Raw genomic sequence first — 21,316 nt, forward strand, 5'->3', positions numbered from 1 at the left:
CCAGATACCCAGGAAGAGTGGGCTCAGGGGGGCCTCCCTCTAGTCCCGCCTCTCTTTCCAACTCTGGCAGAAGAAGGCAGGCCCTGCAGGGAAGAGACCGGGACCTTTCCTTTCCTCTTCTTTAAATTCAGCTTAAGGCAAAAGTTTGGCAAAGCAAGTCTACATAAGGCCGCATGGCAGAAGACAGACAGAGGGGAGGTGGGAGGGGCAGGCTGGGTCCCCTCGCCATCAGCCTCCTCCCCTGCCCCTGAATCCGAGAGAGAGAGAGAGAGAGAGAGAGAGAGAGAGAGAGAGAGAGAGAGGGGGGGGGGGGGGGGGGGGGGAAGCAGTGTTTCAGAGAGTCGGCTGCAATGAACAACTGAATGGGAATGGGAGGGGAGGAGAGATGATCAGAGATGATCAGAGGTGACGGGAGGGGGGGTTGGGGGGGACACCTGTGTGTCCTGCGGGGAAGCAGGTGGGAGAGCCAGGAGGCCAGCCGGGATTAGCACAGTGAGATCCGCCCCTGGAGAAGGTAGAATGGTTGTATTTTTCTGAATGACCGGAGAGGGCATCTGGGTTTCCTTCTGAGTAGTAATATTGTTCCGTGAGTCTCACCTCGCAGCGGCCTGGCTGTTACCGGTGCTTGGGTGGGATCACCACCAGCGGCTGCCCGTACTTGGGCCGCCACATAAGGACCTGAGCGTCGTTGGCATTGGGCTTGACCAGGGCGCTGGGTGGGATGGGCTCATTCTTGCTCAGGATTTTCGGCTGGTCCTGGGCAATGGGCTCCCGCAGCCGGGCGCGCTGGCCCAGGGGCCGGTTGGGATTCACCTCGATGCTCAGCTGCATACGCCAGTGCAGCGTCTGTAGGATGATCATGTCATTGGTCGAGGTGTTGGTGGCCACCAGCCACGTGGTGAAGCTCTGGTCCCGGTAGATGTTGGTCAGTTTGGCCACGTTGCTCTCGCTGACGGGCACGGCCCACGTGACGCTGGGGTAAAAGTTATCGTTCATGCTGATGATGAACTTGGAGTCTCTCTTGGTGGGGCCCACGATTGTGCAGGTCTCGGTGGTATTGCCATACCACGGGTAGTTCACTCCATCCGAGTCACTGATGGCTTCAATTTTGCCCTCCTGGAGATCAGGGAGCTCCCAGCTAGACCTGGGGGTGGGGAGGAAAAAGGCCAGGTTATTTTCTCAGTACTGGGTAAGGCTTTCCTGCATTCTCATGGTGGGTCAGGGGCTATCCTGGACCCTGGGAACAGAAGGTGCTCAGCAGACCCAGCCCCCTTTGCTCATGGGGCTGATGTGGGGCACAGAAGACAATAAATGGGGCATCCAATATCAGGTAATGTGAGTCCAGTCCCAGCCAGCTTTAATACCACAACACTGGGCTGCAGAGGTGGGACATTGCTCATATACTACTCTTACAGAGCTGCCAAATCAGCAGCTTACAAAAACCTATTAACTCCAACTCCAGGAGATCTGGTGCTCCTTTCTGGTCTCTGTGGGCACTTGGACCCATGTACCGATACACACACACACGTTAAAAACAAAATATTTGGGGGGGGGGGGGGACAGGAGAGATGGTTCAGCGTTTAAGAGCATTGGCTGCAGTCGGCGAGTGGTGGTGCACACCTGTAATCTCGGCACCTGACGGAGGCAGAGACTGGGGGAATCTCTGTGAGTTCGAGTACAGCCTGGTCTAAAAAGCAAGTTCCAAGACAGCCAAAATTGTTTCAGAGAAACCCTGTCTCGAAAAATAAAAAACAAAACAAAACAAAAAAGCCCTGGTGGCTCTTCCAGAGATCCCGAGAGTTCAATTCCCAGCACCTATGTGGTGGCTCACAATCGTCTATAACTGTAGTCCCCTGAGACCCAATGCCCTCTTCTGGCAATGCAGATGTGCATGCAGACAAAACACCCATATACATAAAATACATAAATAAAAAATTTAAAATATGTATGTATGATATTTTTTAAAGACCCAGACTGTTCCGTTCAGTACCATCCCAAACCAGACTATCCCTTCATGAGAGCCAAGATTCTTAAACTAGTACTAGATGCCAGCTAGGATCTGGAAAAACCCTATTTGTCTCTTGACAGGAACTTGTCACTGTGAGTCTATAATATGGACAAACAATGGCAAAAATGGGTCTTCCCAGACATCAGCGGGATAAACACATGAAGTCACACAGTTCTATGATCTTAGGGTGGCGACTATGGCCTCTTAGAGGCTAGGGGCTCTCCTGAACTACACAGCACTTGAATACAGACCAGGATGAGACTACAGCTCAGTAGACCTTCCACCTGCCACACTTGTGAGTTATTCTTCTGCATAGTCAAATGGCTACGGGGTCAGCTGACCTGGGGATGACACTTGGCCCCTCCCCTGGCTACCATGTGACCTTAGGCAGCAAATGTCTGCTGTCTCTGGGCTTCCACGTCCTCTCCCTCCTGTCAACAACTCCTCTTCCTTCCATGCTGTCTCCACCATACCCAGCAGGAACCAGCAGCAGGCAAGCCTGCAATGCCCCTACTCTCTTGCTACCTGACTCTTCACTGTTATCCTGGAAGACTGTCTTCCATGTGGCCGCCACTGAACCAAAGCAAGCCTGGCCAAACCTCTTCTAAAAGGCCCAGGAAAGAAAGAGGTCAAAGAGCCTGCTGCCGCCGCCAGGCCTGGATACACTCCCTGTATCCCCGGGGAGTGGTGTGCCCTTTCACCACATGCTCAGCCTGACACACTTTACCTGCTGGGGCCGTGGTGGGTGTCTAGCTTGAACATGGGAATCCCACGTACAGGCTTTAGTCTCGGCTCCCTCCGTGGAGTGGGAAGCCAGGCAAGGTCCTCCCCATCCTGGGACCTCAGATCTATCATACCTGGGCTAGGCGGACTGCAAGAACTGCACAGCAGGGGCTGGAGAGATGGCTCAGTGGTTAAGAGCACTGACTGCTCTTCCAGAGGTCCTGAGTTCAATTTCCAGCAACCACATAGTGGCTCACAGCCATCTATAATGAGACCTGGCGCCCCCTTCTGGCTTGCGGGCATACATGGAAGGAATGCTCTACACATAATAAACAAACAAACAAACAAACAAACAAATAAATAAATAAATATTTTTTTTAAAAAAAAAAAAAACAGCTGCACAGCAACTTGTCAGCCCAAGACACATGCACAGCAAAGGCCTGCAGTAGACACTGCCAGGACTGGTGTGGACACTCAGATAGGAAAGGACCCACCAGCCCAGCTGGGTTACCCCAGAGTTCCCAAGCTCCTAGGGACACAGCTACACAACAAGTTCAAGGTTAGCCTGAACTACCTAAGGCTTCTCTCAGAAACAGCAAGAGTGCCTTTCTGTCTGCGGCTCACATCACTTATGGGAGCCAAAGAGAGAAAGCTGCCAAGTGTCCGTGGTGGCTGAATGGGTATAGAAAACACAGTTCCTATGTACAACGGAAAAGTCTTGAAAGGAAAGAAAATTCTGATGCACATTACAACACGGGGCAGCCCAGGGACATTATGCTAACTGAAAGAAGCCACCACAAAAAGTGAATTATGTCAGGACAGCTCTTACATGTGGTGCCCAGAGCACCTGAATCCTGAGACAGAAAGTGGAGTGGGGGCCGCCAGGGGCAGGAAATGAGGATGCTGATTATTGGGGCAGCGTTTTGGTTAGCAACGGCAAATAGCTCCAGAGGCGCATGGTGGGTTGTTTGTGAGTAGCCCTACTGCCACAACTGTGGCAATCATGCCACCTCAGTCTCTCTGCTGGGAGGTCGCCAAAACTGTAGCCACTACAGGAGGATGGGCAGGGACAGAATTTTTATTTTTTTTTTCTTGGTGCATGTTTACGTCGTGTGTGTGTGCATTTGTGTGTGGGAGCACATGTGTGCAGGTGTGTGTGCACTCAGGCCTGGGAGAGCCCAGGGTTGACACTGGTCTCTTCCTTCATCTCTCTCTACCTGATTCAATAAGCCAGAGTCTCTCCATGTTAGTCCGGCTGGCCAGCTTACTCTGGGAATTCCCATCTCTGTCTCCTGAAAGCTGGAATTACAAGCAGGTCACCAAACCCTGCCAGCTTTTACCTACACTCTAGGGATCTAAACACTGGTCCCCACACCTGCGTGCAAGCACTTCACAAGTTGGGGCCGCCTCCTCGGCCCCAGGCTCTGCTAAATTTTCTGTTCCTCTCACTGCTAAGTTCAGTCATGTGTGACAGGCTAGGTCTTGAGCATAGCCAGACACAACGAACCTGTCTCTCCACCCCCAGCAATTCCTCCAGCCCAGGTCCACAAGCACTTCCGCATGTGGTTGCTGATTCCCCAGAAGGATTCAGACCAGAGAGGACCCCAGCCCTGCCCTGAAGCTCTCAAGAGCTGCCTGCCTCTGTCTAACGCCCCTGGGTTCCAGCCCCCGCTTTCGGTCTCTCTGGAAGTCTTTTTAGTGCCCTGTCTGATTTGCCCTACTGGGAAGGAAACCCAGGGCCCCAGAAAAGCTAAACAGTTCTCTAACCATTCAGCCACACACTCTGAGCCTGGAAAAATGCTACTGTTCCTTTTGGTGTGTGGGTTTTGTTGGGGAGGGGCTTACAAGGTCTCAACCTATCCCAGTCTCCTCAGGCTGGCCTTAAACTTGAGGGTGATCCTCTTGCCTCAGCCTCCATCATGAGCTACCACGACCGGTTGAAAGGTGTTCGAGAACAAGGGCCAGTCACATGGCCCATCAGCGAAAGCTGAGGGGCATCCCTGAGACCCACACAGAGGAAGGAGAGAAGCAATTTCTGTAAGTTGCCCTCTGACCTCCACAAGCTCACAGCAGCACCATCCTTCCAAATACATATACAAATGTGAAAGGAAGGGAACAAGCTTGGAAAAACCACCGCCCCTTTGAGCTTCCAAATTACAACAGATGCACACACGCATGAGCGTGGTGGGGATTGTTTCACATTAGTGTGGGTGGCCTGGCTCTTGACCCCACCCTAAAATCCTAAGCGCTGGTCCAGTCACAGACAGGTGACAGCCTTCATGAGCTGGCAGCCAGCAGAGTCTCACGAGAGACATTACTCAGACAGATGCAAGGCAGAGCCAACTGCATTGTGGGGGAGTTGCTGGGGGAGATGGGAAGAGCCAGGGGCCGACCAGGGACATAGTGTGAGGGGCACAGCAACCTGGAATGGAAACTGAGGCAGACATTAGATCTCTGACAGTCACAAGTGCTCTGCTGCTCATCAACAGCCCACGGCTAACTGCATGCATGCCCATGCCAGGCTTCCTCCGTGAGACCATGTGCTAATCCACACCTGCCGCAACTGTGGTCAGAAATCTAGGGAGACCCTCAAAAAGAGGCTTCAGCAAAGGTAGGTGCAGCTCTTGGCTTGGACCTGGCCTCCCTCATCTGACCTGAAGCCTTTCTAGACCTCACTTCTATTTTCATATTATACACACATTTTTGTTGCTGTTGTTTTGAAGACAGGGTTTCTCTGGATAGCCTGATCTGTCCTGGAACTCACTGTGCAGACTAGGCTGGCCTCGAACTCACAGAGATCCACCTGCCTCTGCCTCCCGAGTGCTGGGGTTAAAGGTGTGTGCCACCACCGCTTGTCAACACTCAGCCTTCCTGACTTGTGTAGGACGATACGCTATGGCCTGAAGTCCTAGCACTCAGGGAGGGGAGGCAAAGGGGACCAGTTCAGGTCAGGGAGCTAGGGACTTAAACTAATGAGATGCCTCTCACAAACAAAACAAAACAAAACAAAACAAAAACCACCCAGAACTTGAGCCCTCATGCAGAATGAGAAGACAAGGGTCGTTCCAAAATTAAGAACTTTGACATGGTGACAGCAACCGTGGAACATACTCGCGCCCTTCTCAGCCAGGGCTGGTGCAGAGGCACCTGCTGCCTAGGCCACCTGCCATGTTCTGTCCTTGTCCTCTGGGGTGTGGGGTGCCAAAGAATAGCAGGCAAGTCCAGACTTGGACCTGGACCTCAAATGCTTCCAGAGCCCCTAGCGTGTCTGAGATGGTGTCCCGAGATCCTCCCACCATCCTAATCCTGCTGCAGATGGCATGGTCACCAACTCAACAAATACCTGCAGAGGTCTGCCTGGACGCCAGAAAAAGGGCCTCAGCACCATCCTGACTCCAGCCCCTGGCACCCCTGGCAAAGACCCTGCTTTCCTGCCTGGTCTCCAAGGTGCCTCTGATTCTTTAAAACACAAATCTGGTCACATTGCTCCAGCTTTGCTAAGCCGGTCCCTGCTCTCCGCTGACGTAAACCTAGATGCAGTGGGAGGACCAGAGGCCCCACATGCAGTCACATGCGGACAGGCCCTGCTCTTCCCATCCTAGGCTGTAGGCTGGGGCTCTCTTCAGGTCCTCCTGCTCCTGTCCTGGTCAGGGGGGACCATCTGCTAAGCTCTAGACACCACGCCAGGCAAACTACTCTGACCCCTTACACAAGCCAGGTGCCCCTGGCCGGTGTCCAGTACCACTGGGACGCTGTAACTGTCTCCTGGCACATGCCCCAGGGCAATCAAACAGCAGTGTGGCCATTTGCGGGCAGTCTTTTTCCCAGATAAACCACAAAGGCCAAGAGGACAGAGCCACACCTGCCTTGAACCTTACCACACATCCAGGACTCATCAGAGTACCAGGCCTGAACTTGGGCCCCAGAAAGCTTGTAGCCCGGCTCCCTGACGCCCAACAGCATGCTGGGTCACATGAGAAGCATTGAGCACCCAGAGTTGCCCGGGTCTCGGATCACCTTGCCAAGCTGTAGGTGGAACAGGCACTATTAGGATCCACTGTCACCAAAGCAATGAGGGTGACAGTCAGCACCACCTACATAGGCTAAGAGCTACCCCTCACACATACATGTACACACAGACACATGAAATGTAGATATGTGCGCATGCAAATTCAGTCTACATGACACACATATATGCATACAGGCACATTTAAGCACCTACATACTTACACAAATCCATATGCACACACATGTGCACACACATACAAGCATGTGTGTGCTTACAAAAATACATGTACACGCACACAGAGGTTTTACGCAGCATGTATGACTTGGAGCAGCATGTATAAGGGTGAATGGGTTGTAGGCTTTTTCCTCAGCATGGGCAGCAGATACACTCCCCACAGGCCCCCATTTCTCTCTTGTTCATTCTCAGGGTCTTGGGCTCGTTGACCACAAATCCTCAATCCTGGGTTCTAGATCCAGCAGACAAAGGTGGACCTGTCACGGGGCCAAGTTCCCAAGCAGCATATGCTTCTGTCCACTTTTTTATTTATTTATTTATTTATTTATTTATTTATTTATTTATTTATTTATTTTGTTTTTTCGAAACAGGGTTTCCCTGTAGTTTCTAGAGCCTGTCCTGGAACTAGCTCTTATAGACCAGGCTGGACTCGAACTCAGAGATCCGCCTGCCTCTGCCTCCCGAGTGCTAGGATTAAAGATGTGGGCCACCACTGCCCGGTTTTCTGTCCACTTTATTCATTTAATTTAGTCACTTTAAAAAAATGCAACTGGGACCAGACATGGTAGCTCGCACCTTTAATCTCCATATTCAAAAGGCAGAGGCAGGAAGATCTCTCTGAGCTAGAGGCCAGTTCGGTCTACATACAAAATTCCAGGCCAGCCAGGACTACACTGGGAGGTGCTATCGCAAAAAGTAAATAATTTTTTTGTAAAGCAAATGAATCAGTCATTTGCAAGAAGCACTTCTGTACAGGCAGACCCTCCACAGGCAGACCCAAAGCTGGATCTAGATATGTTTCCTCCTATGCGTTACCTATCTTGCTTTAATATGAGATTTGGGGGCTGGTAAGATGACTTGGTGGGTAAAGACACTGGTCACTCAAGTCTAATGACCTCAGTTCAATACCCAGAACCCACCGAGAACAAACTCACTCCCTAAAATTGTGCCCTGACCTCTATACATGTGTGCTGGCATGCACACACACATACGCGCGCACACACACACACTAATAACAGGCTTTTTTTGTTAATTTAAAATGAAATTTAGCTTTGAACCTAATGATGTCACCCACACACCTTACCACCTCCCTCATGATACATGACACTTTAAGAACACGTCTAAGGAATAGACAGGCTCTGGGCTGGATTCGCCCAGCACTTACGGCTGCTCTGCCCAGCCCTGGTCCTACACTCAGCTACACAACTTGGAAAGTCAGAAGCAAGCTCCCCCGGACAGCAATGAACAGATTCACAAACAGAGCTCACTCTGGAAAGTTGTGTGTTGCAGAAAGCAAGGCCTAGGAGAGTTCTTTCTACACAGGGCTGGGATGCCCCTGGATGGGGCCCTCCGTGGCCTATCCCCAGGTCCTGCCTCCACAGCACCCAGCACCTGCCCATGGCTCAAGCAAGGGATGTGTGCTGCCTCTTCCCACAGTCCCATTTCTGATGCCTTCCCCCTCCAGACTCAGGCCCCAGCCCTGACCTAACCTGAGGAGGAAGGACCCAACAGTGCCTGCTAAACTTTAGCTCCAAGGCCAAATATTGTGGTCAGAACTGCCCAGCACTGGCCTTTGCTAGAGCATCCAATAAACTATTCTTGCTTTAAACTTTTTTATTATTTTCTAGTAATGTGCTTGCTTAAAAAAGCAAGCCATTAAGAAATAAATAAAGCAAAAACTGAAGGCATTTCTCCTCTGCCCCTCCTCCTGGACGGTACTCATGACAGCGCACTTCGGTAAACATCCTTCTAGACATCTCTGCGTGTCCACACAGGATGTACCCCGTTTACCATCTTCCCCACCGCGAACCATCCCGATTCCGTTCTTGCCCGCTTTGTTGGGTTTTGTGGTGTTGGGGATGGAAACCAAGGCCTCTCACACACAAGGCAAGAACTCTGCCATTGAGCAGAACCCTAGACTCATCTTCCAGCGTGCGTTATTTTAATGTGACAGTGTTTCCATGGAAACCGGGTTGTTTGTAACAGCAGTACCCTGCACAGTGGACAGATCTTAATTCTCTCTCCTGACTGCAAGATGCCTGGGGTATTTGCAGCTCCCTGCTGCCATAGTCCCAGGGCAAGATATTCACAGAGTGGCATGCAGCCATGACTCATTTCTCCACATGTATGTACTTTCCCCCTGCTCACTAGGCTGGTCACCTATGGTGTCTCTAGAAGTCAGGCCCAGACTAGGGTAAAGTGTTCTGTAAGCCAGACCCTGAAAGCAGACACCCTGGACAAAAGGTGCAGCAAGCAACAGCCAGGCTCAGCAGACAGCAGCTAGTGGCTGCCTAGACTGGAGTTTTCTCTCTCCACTCTCTGCTGATCTACGGTGTGGGCTCCCAGCATTTCCTTCGCATTGCCCTGAACTCCCTGGCTGCTCGCGTCCGTCCCTGAGTCCCCAGAACAGGCCACTTGCTTCCCACTCTTAGAAGGCAGATTCAGGTTTGGAGCCATCACTTGGTTACAGTTAGCCCAGGGGGAGTTCTCCCAGGCTGGGCCACCCCCACCACTTCCCTCCCACCCTGAAGCTCGGAAGCAAGGACTTCCCTCTCCCACTCACCCCGCCCTGGCCTCCACCATTGCCCAGCAGATGGGGGAAGCCGCCTTCCGCCCCAAGACAGGAAGCTTAGTCTTCAATTGTTCTGTGAGGAGCTCAGGCCCTGGCTCCTGGAAGAGGCCACATGGCCAGCCAGGACATTCCTCCTGAGGCTATCCCCCAGATCTCAGGTGCTGAGCAAACACCCTTGGGCAAGTGGCTTTGGGGTTTGTAGTCTCATCCTCAAATTAGGGCCTCTGAGGTCCTGGGGTGCACCCTAGAGATAGCAGGGTAGAAGAAAGGACAAGCTCCAATGTTACCCCACGTCTCTCTGAGCCCTGTAGAGATGTGCCTGACAGCACACATGTGGGTCAGAAGAGCTCACAAGGCCTCAGGAGCCAAGGCTGCCCTGTTGTGGAAAGGGACCCGGGGAGGTGGGGGAGCAACCCGCCACACATGGGTTTTGGTTTAGCACTTGGTCACACAGTATTGAACAATAATCCAATACTCAGGATTTGTAACACCAATATCTAGGGAGACGGTGCAGGGAGAGCTCCAGGGTGCTGGCTTAGTGCCAAGCACCCAGCACCTTACTCATCCACTCAGCCCACCAGGACAAGGAAGCAGGGAGGAACTAGCATTCCCATTCCAAAGGTGGGCACCACAAAATCCGACCTACTTTCCCCCAGCCCACATCAGCTCATCCTGAGCTACACCACTCCTGGCTTTGGCCTTGGCCTCGCTGTGGGCCAGGTCCCCAGAAAATGCCAAAGAAGGGCAAAGTAGGGACAGCACGCACAGTGTCTCCTACACAGGCAAGAAACTCTGACTTGTCACTTAGAAGTCTACACCAGCTGACAGGTGGCAGTTGAGGAATTGCGGGGGACAGCTGAGGAGGCAGGTGTCTCCGACAGTTTGGAGTGGGGGTTGACTTTGAAAGTACTGTGGGTTGGACGCTCTCATGTGGGCATGAAAGAGCCGCCACCTTCCAGCATTGCCCTGCACAGCTGGGCTGTGACTGAGGTGGTGGCTCTCGGGATGGCAATGCCCCATCCCCAATAACTTCAAGTCCAGAATGCCATCCACCAAGTCGCCCTCGCTCGGAGACTAACCTCAAGCAGGGATAATGCTGGAGGTTATTACGGATTTCAGATAGGCAGTCAGAATTAATATTTCTAATACAAGCCCATTTGTAAAGAATACAAATCCTAATCCAGCCTGGGCCACCTGGCTGTGTCCTCCCAAGGCCCAGAGCCTAGAGATCACTTTAGAGCCCCAACTAGTATGGGTTGAGTCTAAGAGTAATTCCACACCCCTTCCAGGGGTCATGGGATCCTGTTTGGAGATATCTGTGGTTGTTACAAGTTGGGGTCGAGTAGTATACTCAAAGAGGTGGAGCCAAGCGTCCTCTGTAATGCCCCCCCCCCCCCCCCGCCAGCCCTGTTGCCAATGAGAACTATCTGACCAGAGCACAGGCGAAGGTAGAGACAATCACCCACTCACGTGGGGTTTAAGAGCTCGGAGACCGCAGTTAGTACAGCCAGGCGCCGTTTTGTTTTGTTTTTGGAAACAAGGTCTCGTGATGCAGCCCCGACTGTCCTGTAACTCACAATGTAGACCAGGCTGGCCTCCAATTCAGAGAGATCTGCCTGCCTCTGCTTTCAGGGTGCTGGAATTAAAAGGTATGCGCCAGAGTGTCCAGCCTGGAAGGTTCTTTTAATAACCCCGTCTAAAGGTTTCTGCTTACAGTCTGGAGCTATGCAGAGCCGAGTCTAGAGTTCCTGCAGAGCAGCCCTTGGTATCCATGGGACAGGATGGAGCAGCGCCACGTGCAGTGGGACCGCTCAACAGGACCGAGATTCGCGCTGTTCTGCTGACCAGTCGGAAACAGACAAGCGACTCCATCCAAGGCATTTTCTCCAAAGCACGGCCACCTGCCCCGTCCCCACACTGCAGCTGGCCCTGCACCACCTGGGACTCAAAAGTCTGGTGATCTGGGAAAAAGAGCCGAGTCAGGCACTAATCAAGAGAGAGCAAAGATAGTGGCCTCGGCCTGACTGAAGCTATTTTTTTACAATTTTAAAAGTTAAGAGTGTAGGGCCCAGGCTGGGGAGAAAACTCATTACAAGGGGTAGCCAGCATCTTTTCTAGTTCAGTGGCTTCAGCCACTAGGCCCGACTTCACATATTTCTGTCTGGGAGACCTGAAACTGAAATCATATCGAGGCGGCCGGCCACCTGCTTGCAGGATTCTCATCAACTTGGCCTAGTCTGACTGTAGGGGCAAAGGTTGTCTGAGTAACTCTCTCAATAAACCACACAGAAGGAACTATGATCAGCCTGTTTGAGTCAACTGAGGCTCACAGTGGCTACGGCTCTTGCCCAGGGTCACACCCTGAGAAGTTCATCTAACTAGGGACCCAGTACTGGCAATAGTGAAGCACAGTCACCCCGAGGCTCTTGACCCCTGGAGGCGGCTGAGTGGGTATCACAGAAGCCATTAGATTCACCCTGAGAAAAGCCTGTATGTCTCAGCAACTCTGATGATGCTTTGCAAAGCCAGAAAGAGGTGTGGGACTGGCTGAAGGCTGCTTGGGAAGAACCTCCCTGAATACCCCTCTCGGAGTAGCTGTGGCTGCAACAGTCTTAAAAGGGGAAGGACTCTAAGGTCGACCTGTAGGGAGCCCAATGACCCATGTGCCCCAATGGTTTTAGGCCAGCAGGGTGACGACCCAGTTTCAAGTCATATCCCCTCTTCCTGTTTCCTTTAGAGCTTAGGAGTCGCCAAATGGAGAAGGCACATTTGTTGGCCCGTGTCGGGCCACCCTCAGCCCTGGTGAACCAGGTTATCCCGGACATCTGTCAAAGGTAAGCTCCCACTCTCCAAGAAACTCCTCTTCCCCATGTGCACAGCTGAGAAGTGAGGCCACACAGAGTGGACACCAACGACCATGAGACAGTCCATGAGCCATCAGAGGTCAAGCCAGGGACTGTCCGCCGGGGAACCACTGGGTCCTAACAGCTTTCACGACTGTTTCTGTGAGCAGGATTTCCACGTGGGGGATGGCCCTCTTTGGGGCCAGAGAACATGCAGAACATGACCTGGGGGCTTCAGGGTCCCTTTGGAGATCTATGACATCTTAGGTGACCAAACCATGGAGATGAAGCCAGTGCTCTCCTCCAGCTGTTCCTACTTAGGGCCCCATTGGAGAAACACCGGATGCTAACCCTTAACCTCTATTGGGAGACAAAGCTGCACACCGCAGAGTAGATTTCTGAATTCCCTCTCTCTCTCTCTCTCCCTCCCTCTCCCTCTCCCTCTCCCTCTCTCTCTCTCTCTCTCTCTCTCACACACACACACACACACCACACACACACACACACGCTGCCACCAGCCACCGCCACCGCCAATGGCAAAGCTGTCCTCTGTTGTTGGAACCTCTGTGGTTCCAAACCCCCATCCCATGCGCCAGACAAGTCCAAGCCCCTCCACAAAGTCTTCTACAAAGGTGCGTGGAAGCTTCAGAGGCCTCCGCCACTCCTGCCCGCCTCAGGGGTTCCTTGAAACCTGAGCCTGGGTTAGGGTAGTGCCTTCTCTGGTCACCCCCGGTAGCCCTGGCACTTGCTTTACCAAAGAAGCACAGGTTCCTGTTTTCTCAGCATCGTGCCAGGAAGGACAGACCAACTCTGAGCACCAGGGACAATAGTATTGGTAGGTCTAACTGAGCTAAGACCCTAATCAACAAGTAAAGGCTCCAGAGAGTTGGAGTAGGCTTGGAGATAGTTCTGCCTCTGCCTAAAGACCCCTGTGTTCCCAAAACTCCTGCTCCAGCACCCCCCACCGTACCCTGCAGCTTCCCCCACCCCCAGTCTTTCCCCCCAGTACTCACATGCCCTGCTCCCCATACTGGTTGTAAAACTCCATATGGCTGCATGCCTGAATCCAGCCAACGATCCAGGTCTCCTTCTTGGGGATGGGCGGCATGACCACCTGGGCTGAAGCCCGGAAATGGGGTGTCCGGTAGCGCAGTACCACGCTGGAGGACTCATCAATGCTGGTGGGGATGGGGTCGATGGAGGCTTTCACATCAATCACCGTGATTCCTTCCCGGAAGACTCTGGCTTTGCCTCCGATGCTCTGAATACAGCCCATGGCACACAGGACCGCTCTAATCTCCAGGAAAGGCCAGCAGTCCCAAAAATAACAGGGCATTGAAAGGATGGAGGTTGCAGGACCCAGCGTAGAGCGCGCAATCTAATCTCAAAGCTCAAAAGCGAGATCCATAGGATAGAGAACTTACTGAGTGGAGGGGGCTTGCATAGCACTATCAGACCTGATTATAAATACGGATTCTGCTGCATCTCAAGAGCCCTGGGCTCCCTCTTCTAACAGTGGGCAAAAGCCACCGATATTCTTTGGGTTTAAAAAAAGAAAAGTTTGCAGTTTAATGGATAAGCATGTTGTTCTGACATTCAGCCCTGCGTCCTCACACTTGGGGATGGTAGCTCGGACAGTCTCCCTGAAGTCTTCGGAGGAAGCAGACGAGCGCTGGCAGGCACATAAATAAGGAAGGCTCGGTCCCCGCGCGGTCGCGCCACCCTCGCTGCAGAACGCCGACTTCCTGCCCTTCTGCCTTCCGCACCCGCTCCCTGGGACACACGCGCCCTCCCGGCGGGGCCCAATCAATTGCAGTGTGAGCTCTCGTTCAATCCGCAGAGGTCTGGCGCCCTGCGTGGCCGGCACCCACGCGCGGTTCCAAAAGGCGCGCTCAGGGCTAGGCGCTCTCCGGGTCCCCTCCGGCGCCCACTCGCGCGCTCCTTTGCTACTGTCGCTGTCGCCGCCGATCGCCGCGTGGGGCCCCGGGGCTCCGCTTGTGTGTCCGCCGCCGCCTGCTTCGCCGCGGCCGCTGAGGACCTGCAGAGAGGTGGAAGGGACAGGGCGTCAAAGTTGAGCCGAACTTTACTGCGGGGGACGTGAGGGCGCGGCGATGCGTGTGCGCCTGGCGCGGGCTGCGGAGCTGACGGCGCAGCTCTGGGCGGTCTCCCCGGAGGTGGCGCCCCCCCCTCCGCTCGCCCCGTCAGTGGCCGCCGCACGACTGCGCGCACCAGCGAATAATCGCCTCCCGTGACATCTTCGCTGACACCCCTCTAGCCCGGGGGCGGGGTAAGGGGATCGGTCAGACTGCCACCGCAGTGGGTCACTAGGACCTCCTCGTGCTGTGTTTTACCACCAAGCCACAAGCTTGGAACGCCCCTTCTCTCTTGGCTCTCTCGGTCCTCCGGGGTCGCAGTGCCATCCCCAGGCCGGTCCTTTCTGCCGTGAGGCCCTTAGCCGACTGAGGTGGCTCGACCCCAAGAGGGCGCGCTGTCCCCTGTTCCCCCACCCCCGCACGTCTTGCCTCGGTTTCCCCTCGGCAGCCGCTAGCCGCAGCGGAGCACAGCGTCGGGGTGCGCGCCTCTGCCCGGGAACTTTGGCACTCACCTCCCCACCCAGGGGGCGTCACGAACTCACCTGCCCCTAGGGCCGCTCCGGGTGCCTGGGTCACTGCCCTCCGGACGCCCCGACCCCTCCGCCCATACGTTCTCGGGGCGCCCCCCTCCCCTGGGTAGTCCACCGCTCTATTAGGGTCTGGGGATGGCGTGGGCGCCTCGGGTCCTCAAGCCCCTCCTGACTCCTGGGCTGCTGTGGGGATGGCCGGGGGCGGAGAGCTGAGGCTCGGGGCTCTCTTGCCCCCACCCCGAGCGCCTCCTTATTTTATGATCATTGTGAGCGTTCTGTCGCCGCTCTGCCCCGCCGCCGCGCCGCAGCCGCCTGGCGCGCCCAGCACCGCCTTGCTCTGCTGCAGCATCGGAAAGGCAACCAGGTCAAACTTTGCAGAAACTCGGCCCCTGCGCCTGCCTGGCCCCCGCGTTCGTCTGCAGCCGAGCGACAGCGCGCACCGGCGCACGCAGGACCGCCGATCGCTCGTGCGCCTCGCGGGATGCAGGTCCGCAGGCGGCGGCCGGCGGGCGGGCGCCGCCTCCTCCTCCGGCCCGCCCGGCTCTCCACCCTCGCTACCGCACTCAGAGTGCCCTCCCCTCCCCTGGTTATCCCTCTCTCCCTCTTTCCCCCCCCTCTCTGCAGCTGCTGGGGGAGTTGAGCCTCTTCTTGCATAAACGACATTTCCTTTTTTGCTAACCCTAGGAATTCTGGGTAGTGTAGTCCTGCGTCTCACGCCAGTCCTGGGTGGGGGGTGCTCCTACTGCCCTTTGACTTCGGATGTCAGGGGGGTTTCCAGTTCAGAAGACCTAGGGCACTGCCCTGGAACTCATGTCTGCCTGGGTTGGCGGTTGGATGGAGACTGTGGAAGCTTTGGGAGGCCCCAAGGTTTGGTGGGTGGGAGAATTTAGTTCCCCAGTGTTGGTCCTTTGCGTCTGTAGGATGGTCAGACAGTAGTTGTCCCCAAGTGTGTGAGAAATTTTCATTCATCAGACATTCTGAGTGGGAAGGCTCTTTATGTACATCTCACAGAGAAGGAAAAAAATCCAGAATGGGAAGACTGAAAAGATTGGCCTACCACCCCAACCTGGCAGGGCTCCCTGCTGAGACCCTCTGGTGACCTCAGAGATAAGGTTCAAAAGGAGTTTATCCCCAGATGGCAGTGAGACAGCGAGAACCTAAGTAGCCTCAAGCCTTAGCTCCACCCCTACCCTGCAGTTACCTTCTAGATAAAGGAGAGTTTGTGACATCAGAAAACCTGGCAAAGACACCAAAGGCACGCCCCACCGCTGCCGCCACAGCCTCTTAAGCCTGACTTTCAAGACTGTCCATAATAGACACAGGCTGGGTGTTTGTAGTTAGTCCCAAGGCTAGAGTCTGCTGAGCAGATGACAGGGGGCATTTCTGAAACTTTGGGAGGGTCCCTATGGGGAATCCACCGCAGGAAATGGCCAGTTACGGTGGCTACTGCCTGTTCCCACCCACACTCTCAGCCTGACAATTGCTGCTGTCCTGTGTCCCCAGCTAGTGGAGCGATGTCCTTTTCCCATCCAACTTTTAGGCACCTGGTATACCCAGTCCTGCCTCATGTAAAACCGCAGAAGCATGTGGTCTCCTAAGGGCCTTGTGTAAACTTTGCAGTCCTGTTCTTCTGGGAGCCCCTACAGCCTGCAGCACCTCACGCCATTAGAGAACTACTATGCCACGCCATTTTTACAGGAGGACGCCATGAAATTTAGGGAGGCTCAGCTCATTTTCCATCACCCCAAATGCCTGGAACCTATTAGGTCCCAGTTGCCACGGTGCTTCCATGAAAGCACAGGCGCTCGCTCAAAAACAAGACACCATGTTCCAGACTGCTCTGCGTGCATGTGTGGAGCCTGTATTTCTTAGGGGAAAGAGGCTACAGGCTACATTGCCCAGCTGCACTGGGAAGACCCTGGAGGTGGTTTCTTGGGGGAGGGATTCCCCTGAAACACGCTGGAAAGGGCAGTACTTTTGAGCTCTATAGCACACAAGTATCACACACGTTCAGGTATTCCAGCCTGAGCACGGGATGGTGGAAGGGCACCACTGTGTGTCACACCGACACGGGCATCATCCAGGTTCACGTGGGCCCTGGGAGATGATAATAGGAAACCAGGAGACACTGAAATCTGGATCCTGGCCCCAATCTCACCACCCTCAAGGCCCACATACTTGCCTACAAAGACTGGTTCCTCTGAACTAAGACAGATTGGCCACCAGAGCAAGCCACAGGTACTTGAATGTCCACAGATAAGGGTTTGTGTGGGAGAATAAAACCTCCCTTCATTTGCTCCCCCATCACATCGCCACTGTGAAGAACTTCACTTTGACCTGCAGAGGGTCGGCCCAGAGTTGGAAGTTGCCAGGCTTATGGTTAAGGGGTAGCTCCTGCAGGAGCAGCCAGGACTTGGCTCACTTAAAAATTCCCTGCCCCACCCCAACTCCTGCTCTGCTTGCTTGCATACCCTTTGGCCCTCCTGCCTCCCCCACCTCCCCACACAGATCCACCGGCCCATTTCCTGATCCACCTACTTGTGCACTCTTGGGCCCCCTGGTTCTCCCACCTCCCCACACAGCCCTTCTACTTGCATGGCTTTCTTGGGAGGTTTGTAAGTGTTGGGCACAAACCTATATCAGCTTCAGCATATGTGGAAGGTCAGGATGTGGCGGTCTGTGGATCAGAGAAAAAGGACCTCAGTTAGAGATATATTCTACATCAGTGGACTCACACTGTCCCCATCCCCTCCCCTTTGCCATACGTAGGTCAGGGTTGCACAGCCCTGGTGCATTAGACTAGGGAGATCATGCAAACCCAAAGATATACAAGTGAGAGACAAAAAATAGCACGCAGCCCTGAACAAGCCCCCAGAGACCCAAGACATGGCCCAGTACAGCACCTCTCTGCTGAGTAAACTACGAGCTAGGGCTTCTGCATGCACTGTCTTCACAGCCTTGGCAATGACCCCCAAAGCCAGCCCTTGTCATCCCACCACTCAGATGATACGGTGCCTGGGGTGGGGGTGAGTGAGGTGGCAGTTGAACCCAGAAGCTGGGTGATTGCGATGGAAGGGGCCCTCTCACCAGCAGTCCTGTGATCAGTGCAACCATGTTCAGTGGCTACCACAGGTCATGACAAGGTTCACTGACTCTGAGGAACCACCTGCTTTTAGGGCTCCAGAAGATTCACCAGGAGCTCACTACTTCCAAAGGCAAGATCCTTGTATATCCAGAAAGGCCATTTTAAAGAAAGTCCTCAAACTGTGGAGGGAAATGTGAAGCCCAGGGATTCTGTTGCCCTGGGAAGCAGGGTTCTTGCCCCAACTGTTTAGAATCAGACAGAAAGCCAATGGGGAGGCTTGGAATGACGACCAAGGTCAGGTAGGTGGAGCCACAATCCTCGCAGGCTGGTCAGCATGACTCTGGCTGGAGGGGTTAGCATCAAAAGACAAGGAGTCAGACCTAGGCAAAGGTGGGTGGGCCTGAAAGTAGCAGACCTGAAAGGTGGCCAGGTGAGAGAGGGCTGGTACCACAGGGAAGTCATCCAGAGACTCTCTATGACTAAATCTCAAGTCTCCTGACCCCAGCACAGTGATAACATCGCTCTCTACTGAGGGAGGGTGGCCAGGCATAGGGCACGGCAGGGAAGCAACAGCAAGTGCGTAAAATCCATTGAGCCAGCGCGCCTTTAATCCCAGCACTGGGAGACAGACGCAGGTGTGAGTTCTAGGCCAGCCTGATCTACAAAATGAATTCCAGGACAGCCAGGACTGTTTCACAGAGAAACCGTGCCTCAAACAAAACAAAACAAACAAACAAACAAAACCACATTGTCTGGTCTGGTTGTGAACCTGGGAATTTAGACCATCGCAGCCAAATGCTCCGGACCACATTCTCCCAGGGCACTGCTGGCTTGGGACTTCTCCACCAGCCTTTTGCCACTGTTCACTGAACGCCTCTCAAGCCTCCTCAGACGGTCAAAGCACTTACATCCCTGTGCGACAGAAGAATGATGAGGGATAACTCCAGGAATGATGAATGAAAGCATGAATTAGCCTAAATAATGAATAGGTATGATTTGAAGCTCGTAGTGGTTACAAGAATCAATCTCCATCAATCAGAAAATCAGTTGTTTTGATGTGCGGTTCGGTATTGAACTGGGAGTGGAAGGGAAAATGAATTCGTCAATTGGGGAGTGAGCTGGTGTATGTGGAAACGTGCCCACACGTCTGTCTGTGCCTGTGCTTTAATGTGTAATGGTTTGTATGAGTCCCTGGTAGTATGATGAGTGACAGTGTATGACAATGTGAGAACATGTGCCCATAGCAGCTATGTGTAATGTGTGCCAGTGTTTGTTTTAGCTGTGTGTCTGAGCGTGTTTGTCTGTGGAAGAGTGTCGTGTGCATGCACCCATGTGAGCTGCTGTGGGTGTACCTGTGGGCGTGGTTGTGATGGAGGAGTGTGTATGAGAGAGTGAGAGAGTGCGTGTGTTTGCGTGGGGTGTGTCGCCTGTCAATGTGGGACTGGCTGTTGAGCGGAGGCTGAGCGGGCGATCACTGCTGGCTTGCTGCCAAGTGCGCTCATATCCCCGCACCCACTGGGTCCTCAAGGCTGGCGCTTTCTTTTAGCTGCCGCCTTTCCCCGGGACCCCGGGATCGGGTCTCCACCGCCCTCCTGTCCCCGCCCTGCGTGTACGGAGCGACGGCCTTGGGACCCACTTTGGACCCAGCCCGGGAGCGGGGTGACCGCTGTGCGGCGCCTCTAGGGGAAGACAGAGGGGGGCGACAGCAGGTTGGGCGCGGCCTCGGATCCGGTGCGGCACTGAGAGTTCTCCAAGGTGCTAAAATAAACCCAACGCGAAGGATCAGGTTTCCCGACCAAAATAACCCAGCAGCAGCCTTAGAAATGCGAAACGGGAAAATGATCCCGGGCGCGCGCCAGCGTTGGAGGCGGTGATGAAAGCTGCTTCCCGCGGTGTCAGGGGTGGGAGCCTTGCTGGCCGGAGCGGTCACCTCTCCAGGCTCTTTCTCTTCTAGGGTCATTGCTTCTGAGAGCAGCAGCCTTCTGTTGGCCTTTGGCCTGTGACGGCCAGGTCTGCAATTTTTTAAAGCCAGACTCTGAGCTCAGTCTTTCTGTCAGTGTTTCCTGGGTGCCTAGTGTGTGCCAGAGCCTGTCTAGTGCATGTCAACAGGCAACAACTGCAGCACCTAGGGGCTGTCACTTTGCTAAGAAAGCAGTAAGGAGTAAGTACACAGGGTGTTAGGAACTAACATAGATTTCAATAAACAACGACATAACAAACAAACAAAAAACCTAAAGGCTGTCTATCAGAGACAGGGAGAGGTTTGAATACCAGGACACCCTAATGTCTGACTCATTTAATGGCTTGGGTAGAGGTCCTTTGCTTCTGAACTTCGATTTTCTCCTTGATCTGACTGAGTCAAAGTGTATGTCTGTGCAGGCAACATAAGGACCGGCAGATTCACTCATACATACAAGTGTCCAGTACATGCTTATAGTAAACATGGCTTCACCCTAAACATCCAAGACAGCAAACTGTACCGGCTGCCAGAAACTCCTGCTTCTGAGAGAGAGTAGTATGGTAAAGGTCAGAGATGGTGTTGTGTCCCCTCCAAAATGGAAATACCCCATAGCACAGGGAAGTGCCTTAAACAGGAAAATAACTCAAAACAGCTTCAGGAAGTCCCTGAAACTGACCAGGTTCACTAGCCCCCTCCCTGCCAGAGTGAGCAATAAAGCAAAAAAAAAAAAAAAAAAAAAAAAATCTGAGCCCAGAGCAGCTGCCTGAAGAAGAAACCAGCTGAGCCATCTGAAAGAGTCACTTCCAGAGTCACTTGGGAAGGACACACTCCAACCTACTGAGAGCCTCCAGGCTGTGCAGTGTGCTCCAGGTTCCCAGCTTTGACAGGAGCTGTCACTCCTGCTGGGGTGGGTCTTGGTGATACGGCTGTCTTTGAGTCACTTCTGCCCCTGTAAGTTACTCCTCATCCATATTCCTGTAAGTAACCCCAATAAAACTCATGGTTCAGTAAGTTGGAGTTTGGTGGTATCTGTATGTTGATGTGTTGTAGGCTCCCTGTCTAGAGTGGTAGATGTGTGTGTTGTGTCTCCCCAGGAAAAGCTTTGTTATATACACAACAACCGAGGCCTGGGCCTGACAAACTTAGCTTCAACTCTTCACAGTTCGTGGTGCATGCAGCACAGCTTGGGGACATGCCAGGGAGGCAGTGACTCGGGGGAGCAAGGTTGTCTGTGGCATATTCCCCTTTGTACTCTCTGT

General features: G+C 53.6%; 1 protein-coding gene across 1 annotated transcript; it reads right to left on the reverse strand.

Annotated features, from left to right (window-relative positions):
- Nucleotides 1–453: 453 nt before the first annotated feature.
- Nucleotides 454–14,412, reverse strand: Fam78a (family with sequence similarity 78 member A). The gene is made up of 2 exons (XM_038337723.1): nucleotides 13,403–14,412; nucleotides 454–1,144 (listed from the first exon to the last, which is right to left on the reverse strand). The coding sequence occupies exons 1-2, from the start codon at nucleotides 13,723–13,725 to the stop codon at nucleotides 616–618; spliced, it is 852 nt and encodes a 283-aa protein (XP_038193651.1). The 5' UTR covers nucleotides 13,726–14,412; the 3' UTR covers nucleotides 454–615.
- Nucleotides 14,413–21,316: the final 6,904 nt, after the last annotated feature.

This window comes from Arvicola amphibius, chromosome 7, assembly GCF_903992535.2.
Source record: "Arvicola amphibius chromosome 7, mArvAmp1.2, whole genome shotgun sequence".
NCBI classification, from domain to species: Eukaryota; Metazoa; Chordata; class Mammalia; order Rodentia; family Cricetidae; genus Arvicola; species Arvicola amphibius.

Excerpts from the sequence above, each read along its gene's own strand:
- Fam78a (XM_038337723.1), bottom strand. The coding sequence starts at position 13,725 with ATGCCCTGTTATTTTTGGGACTGCTGGCCTTTCCTGGAGATTAGAGCG. Across the intron at positions 1,145-13,402 it reads CAGTATGGGGAGCAGGGCAT|GTCTAGCTGGGAGCTCCCTG; the intron begins GTGAGTACTGGG and ends CCCCACCCCCAG.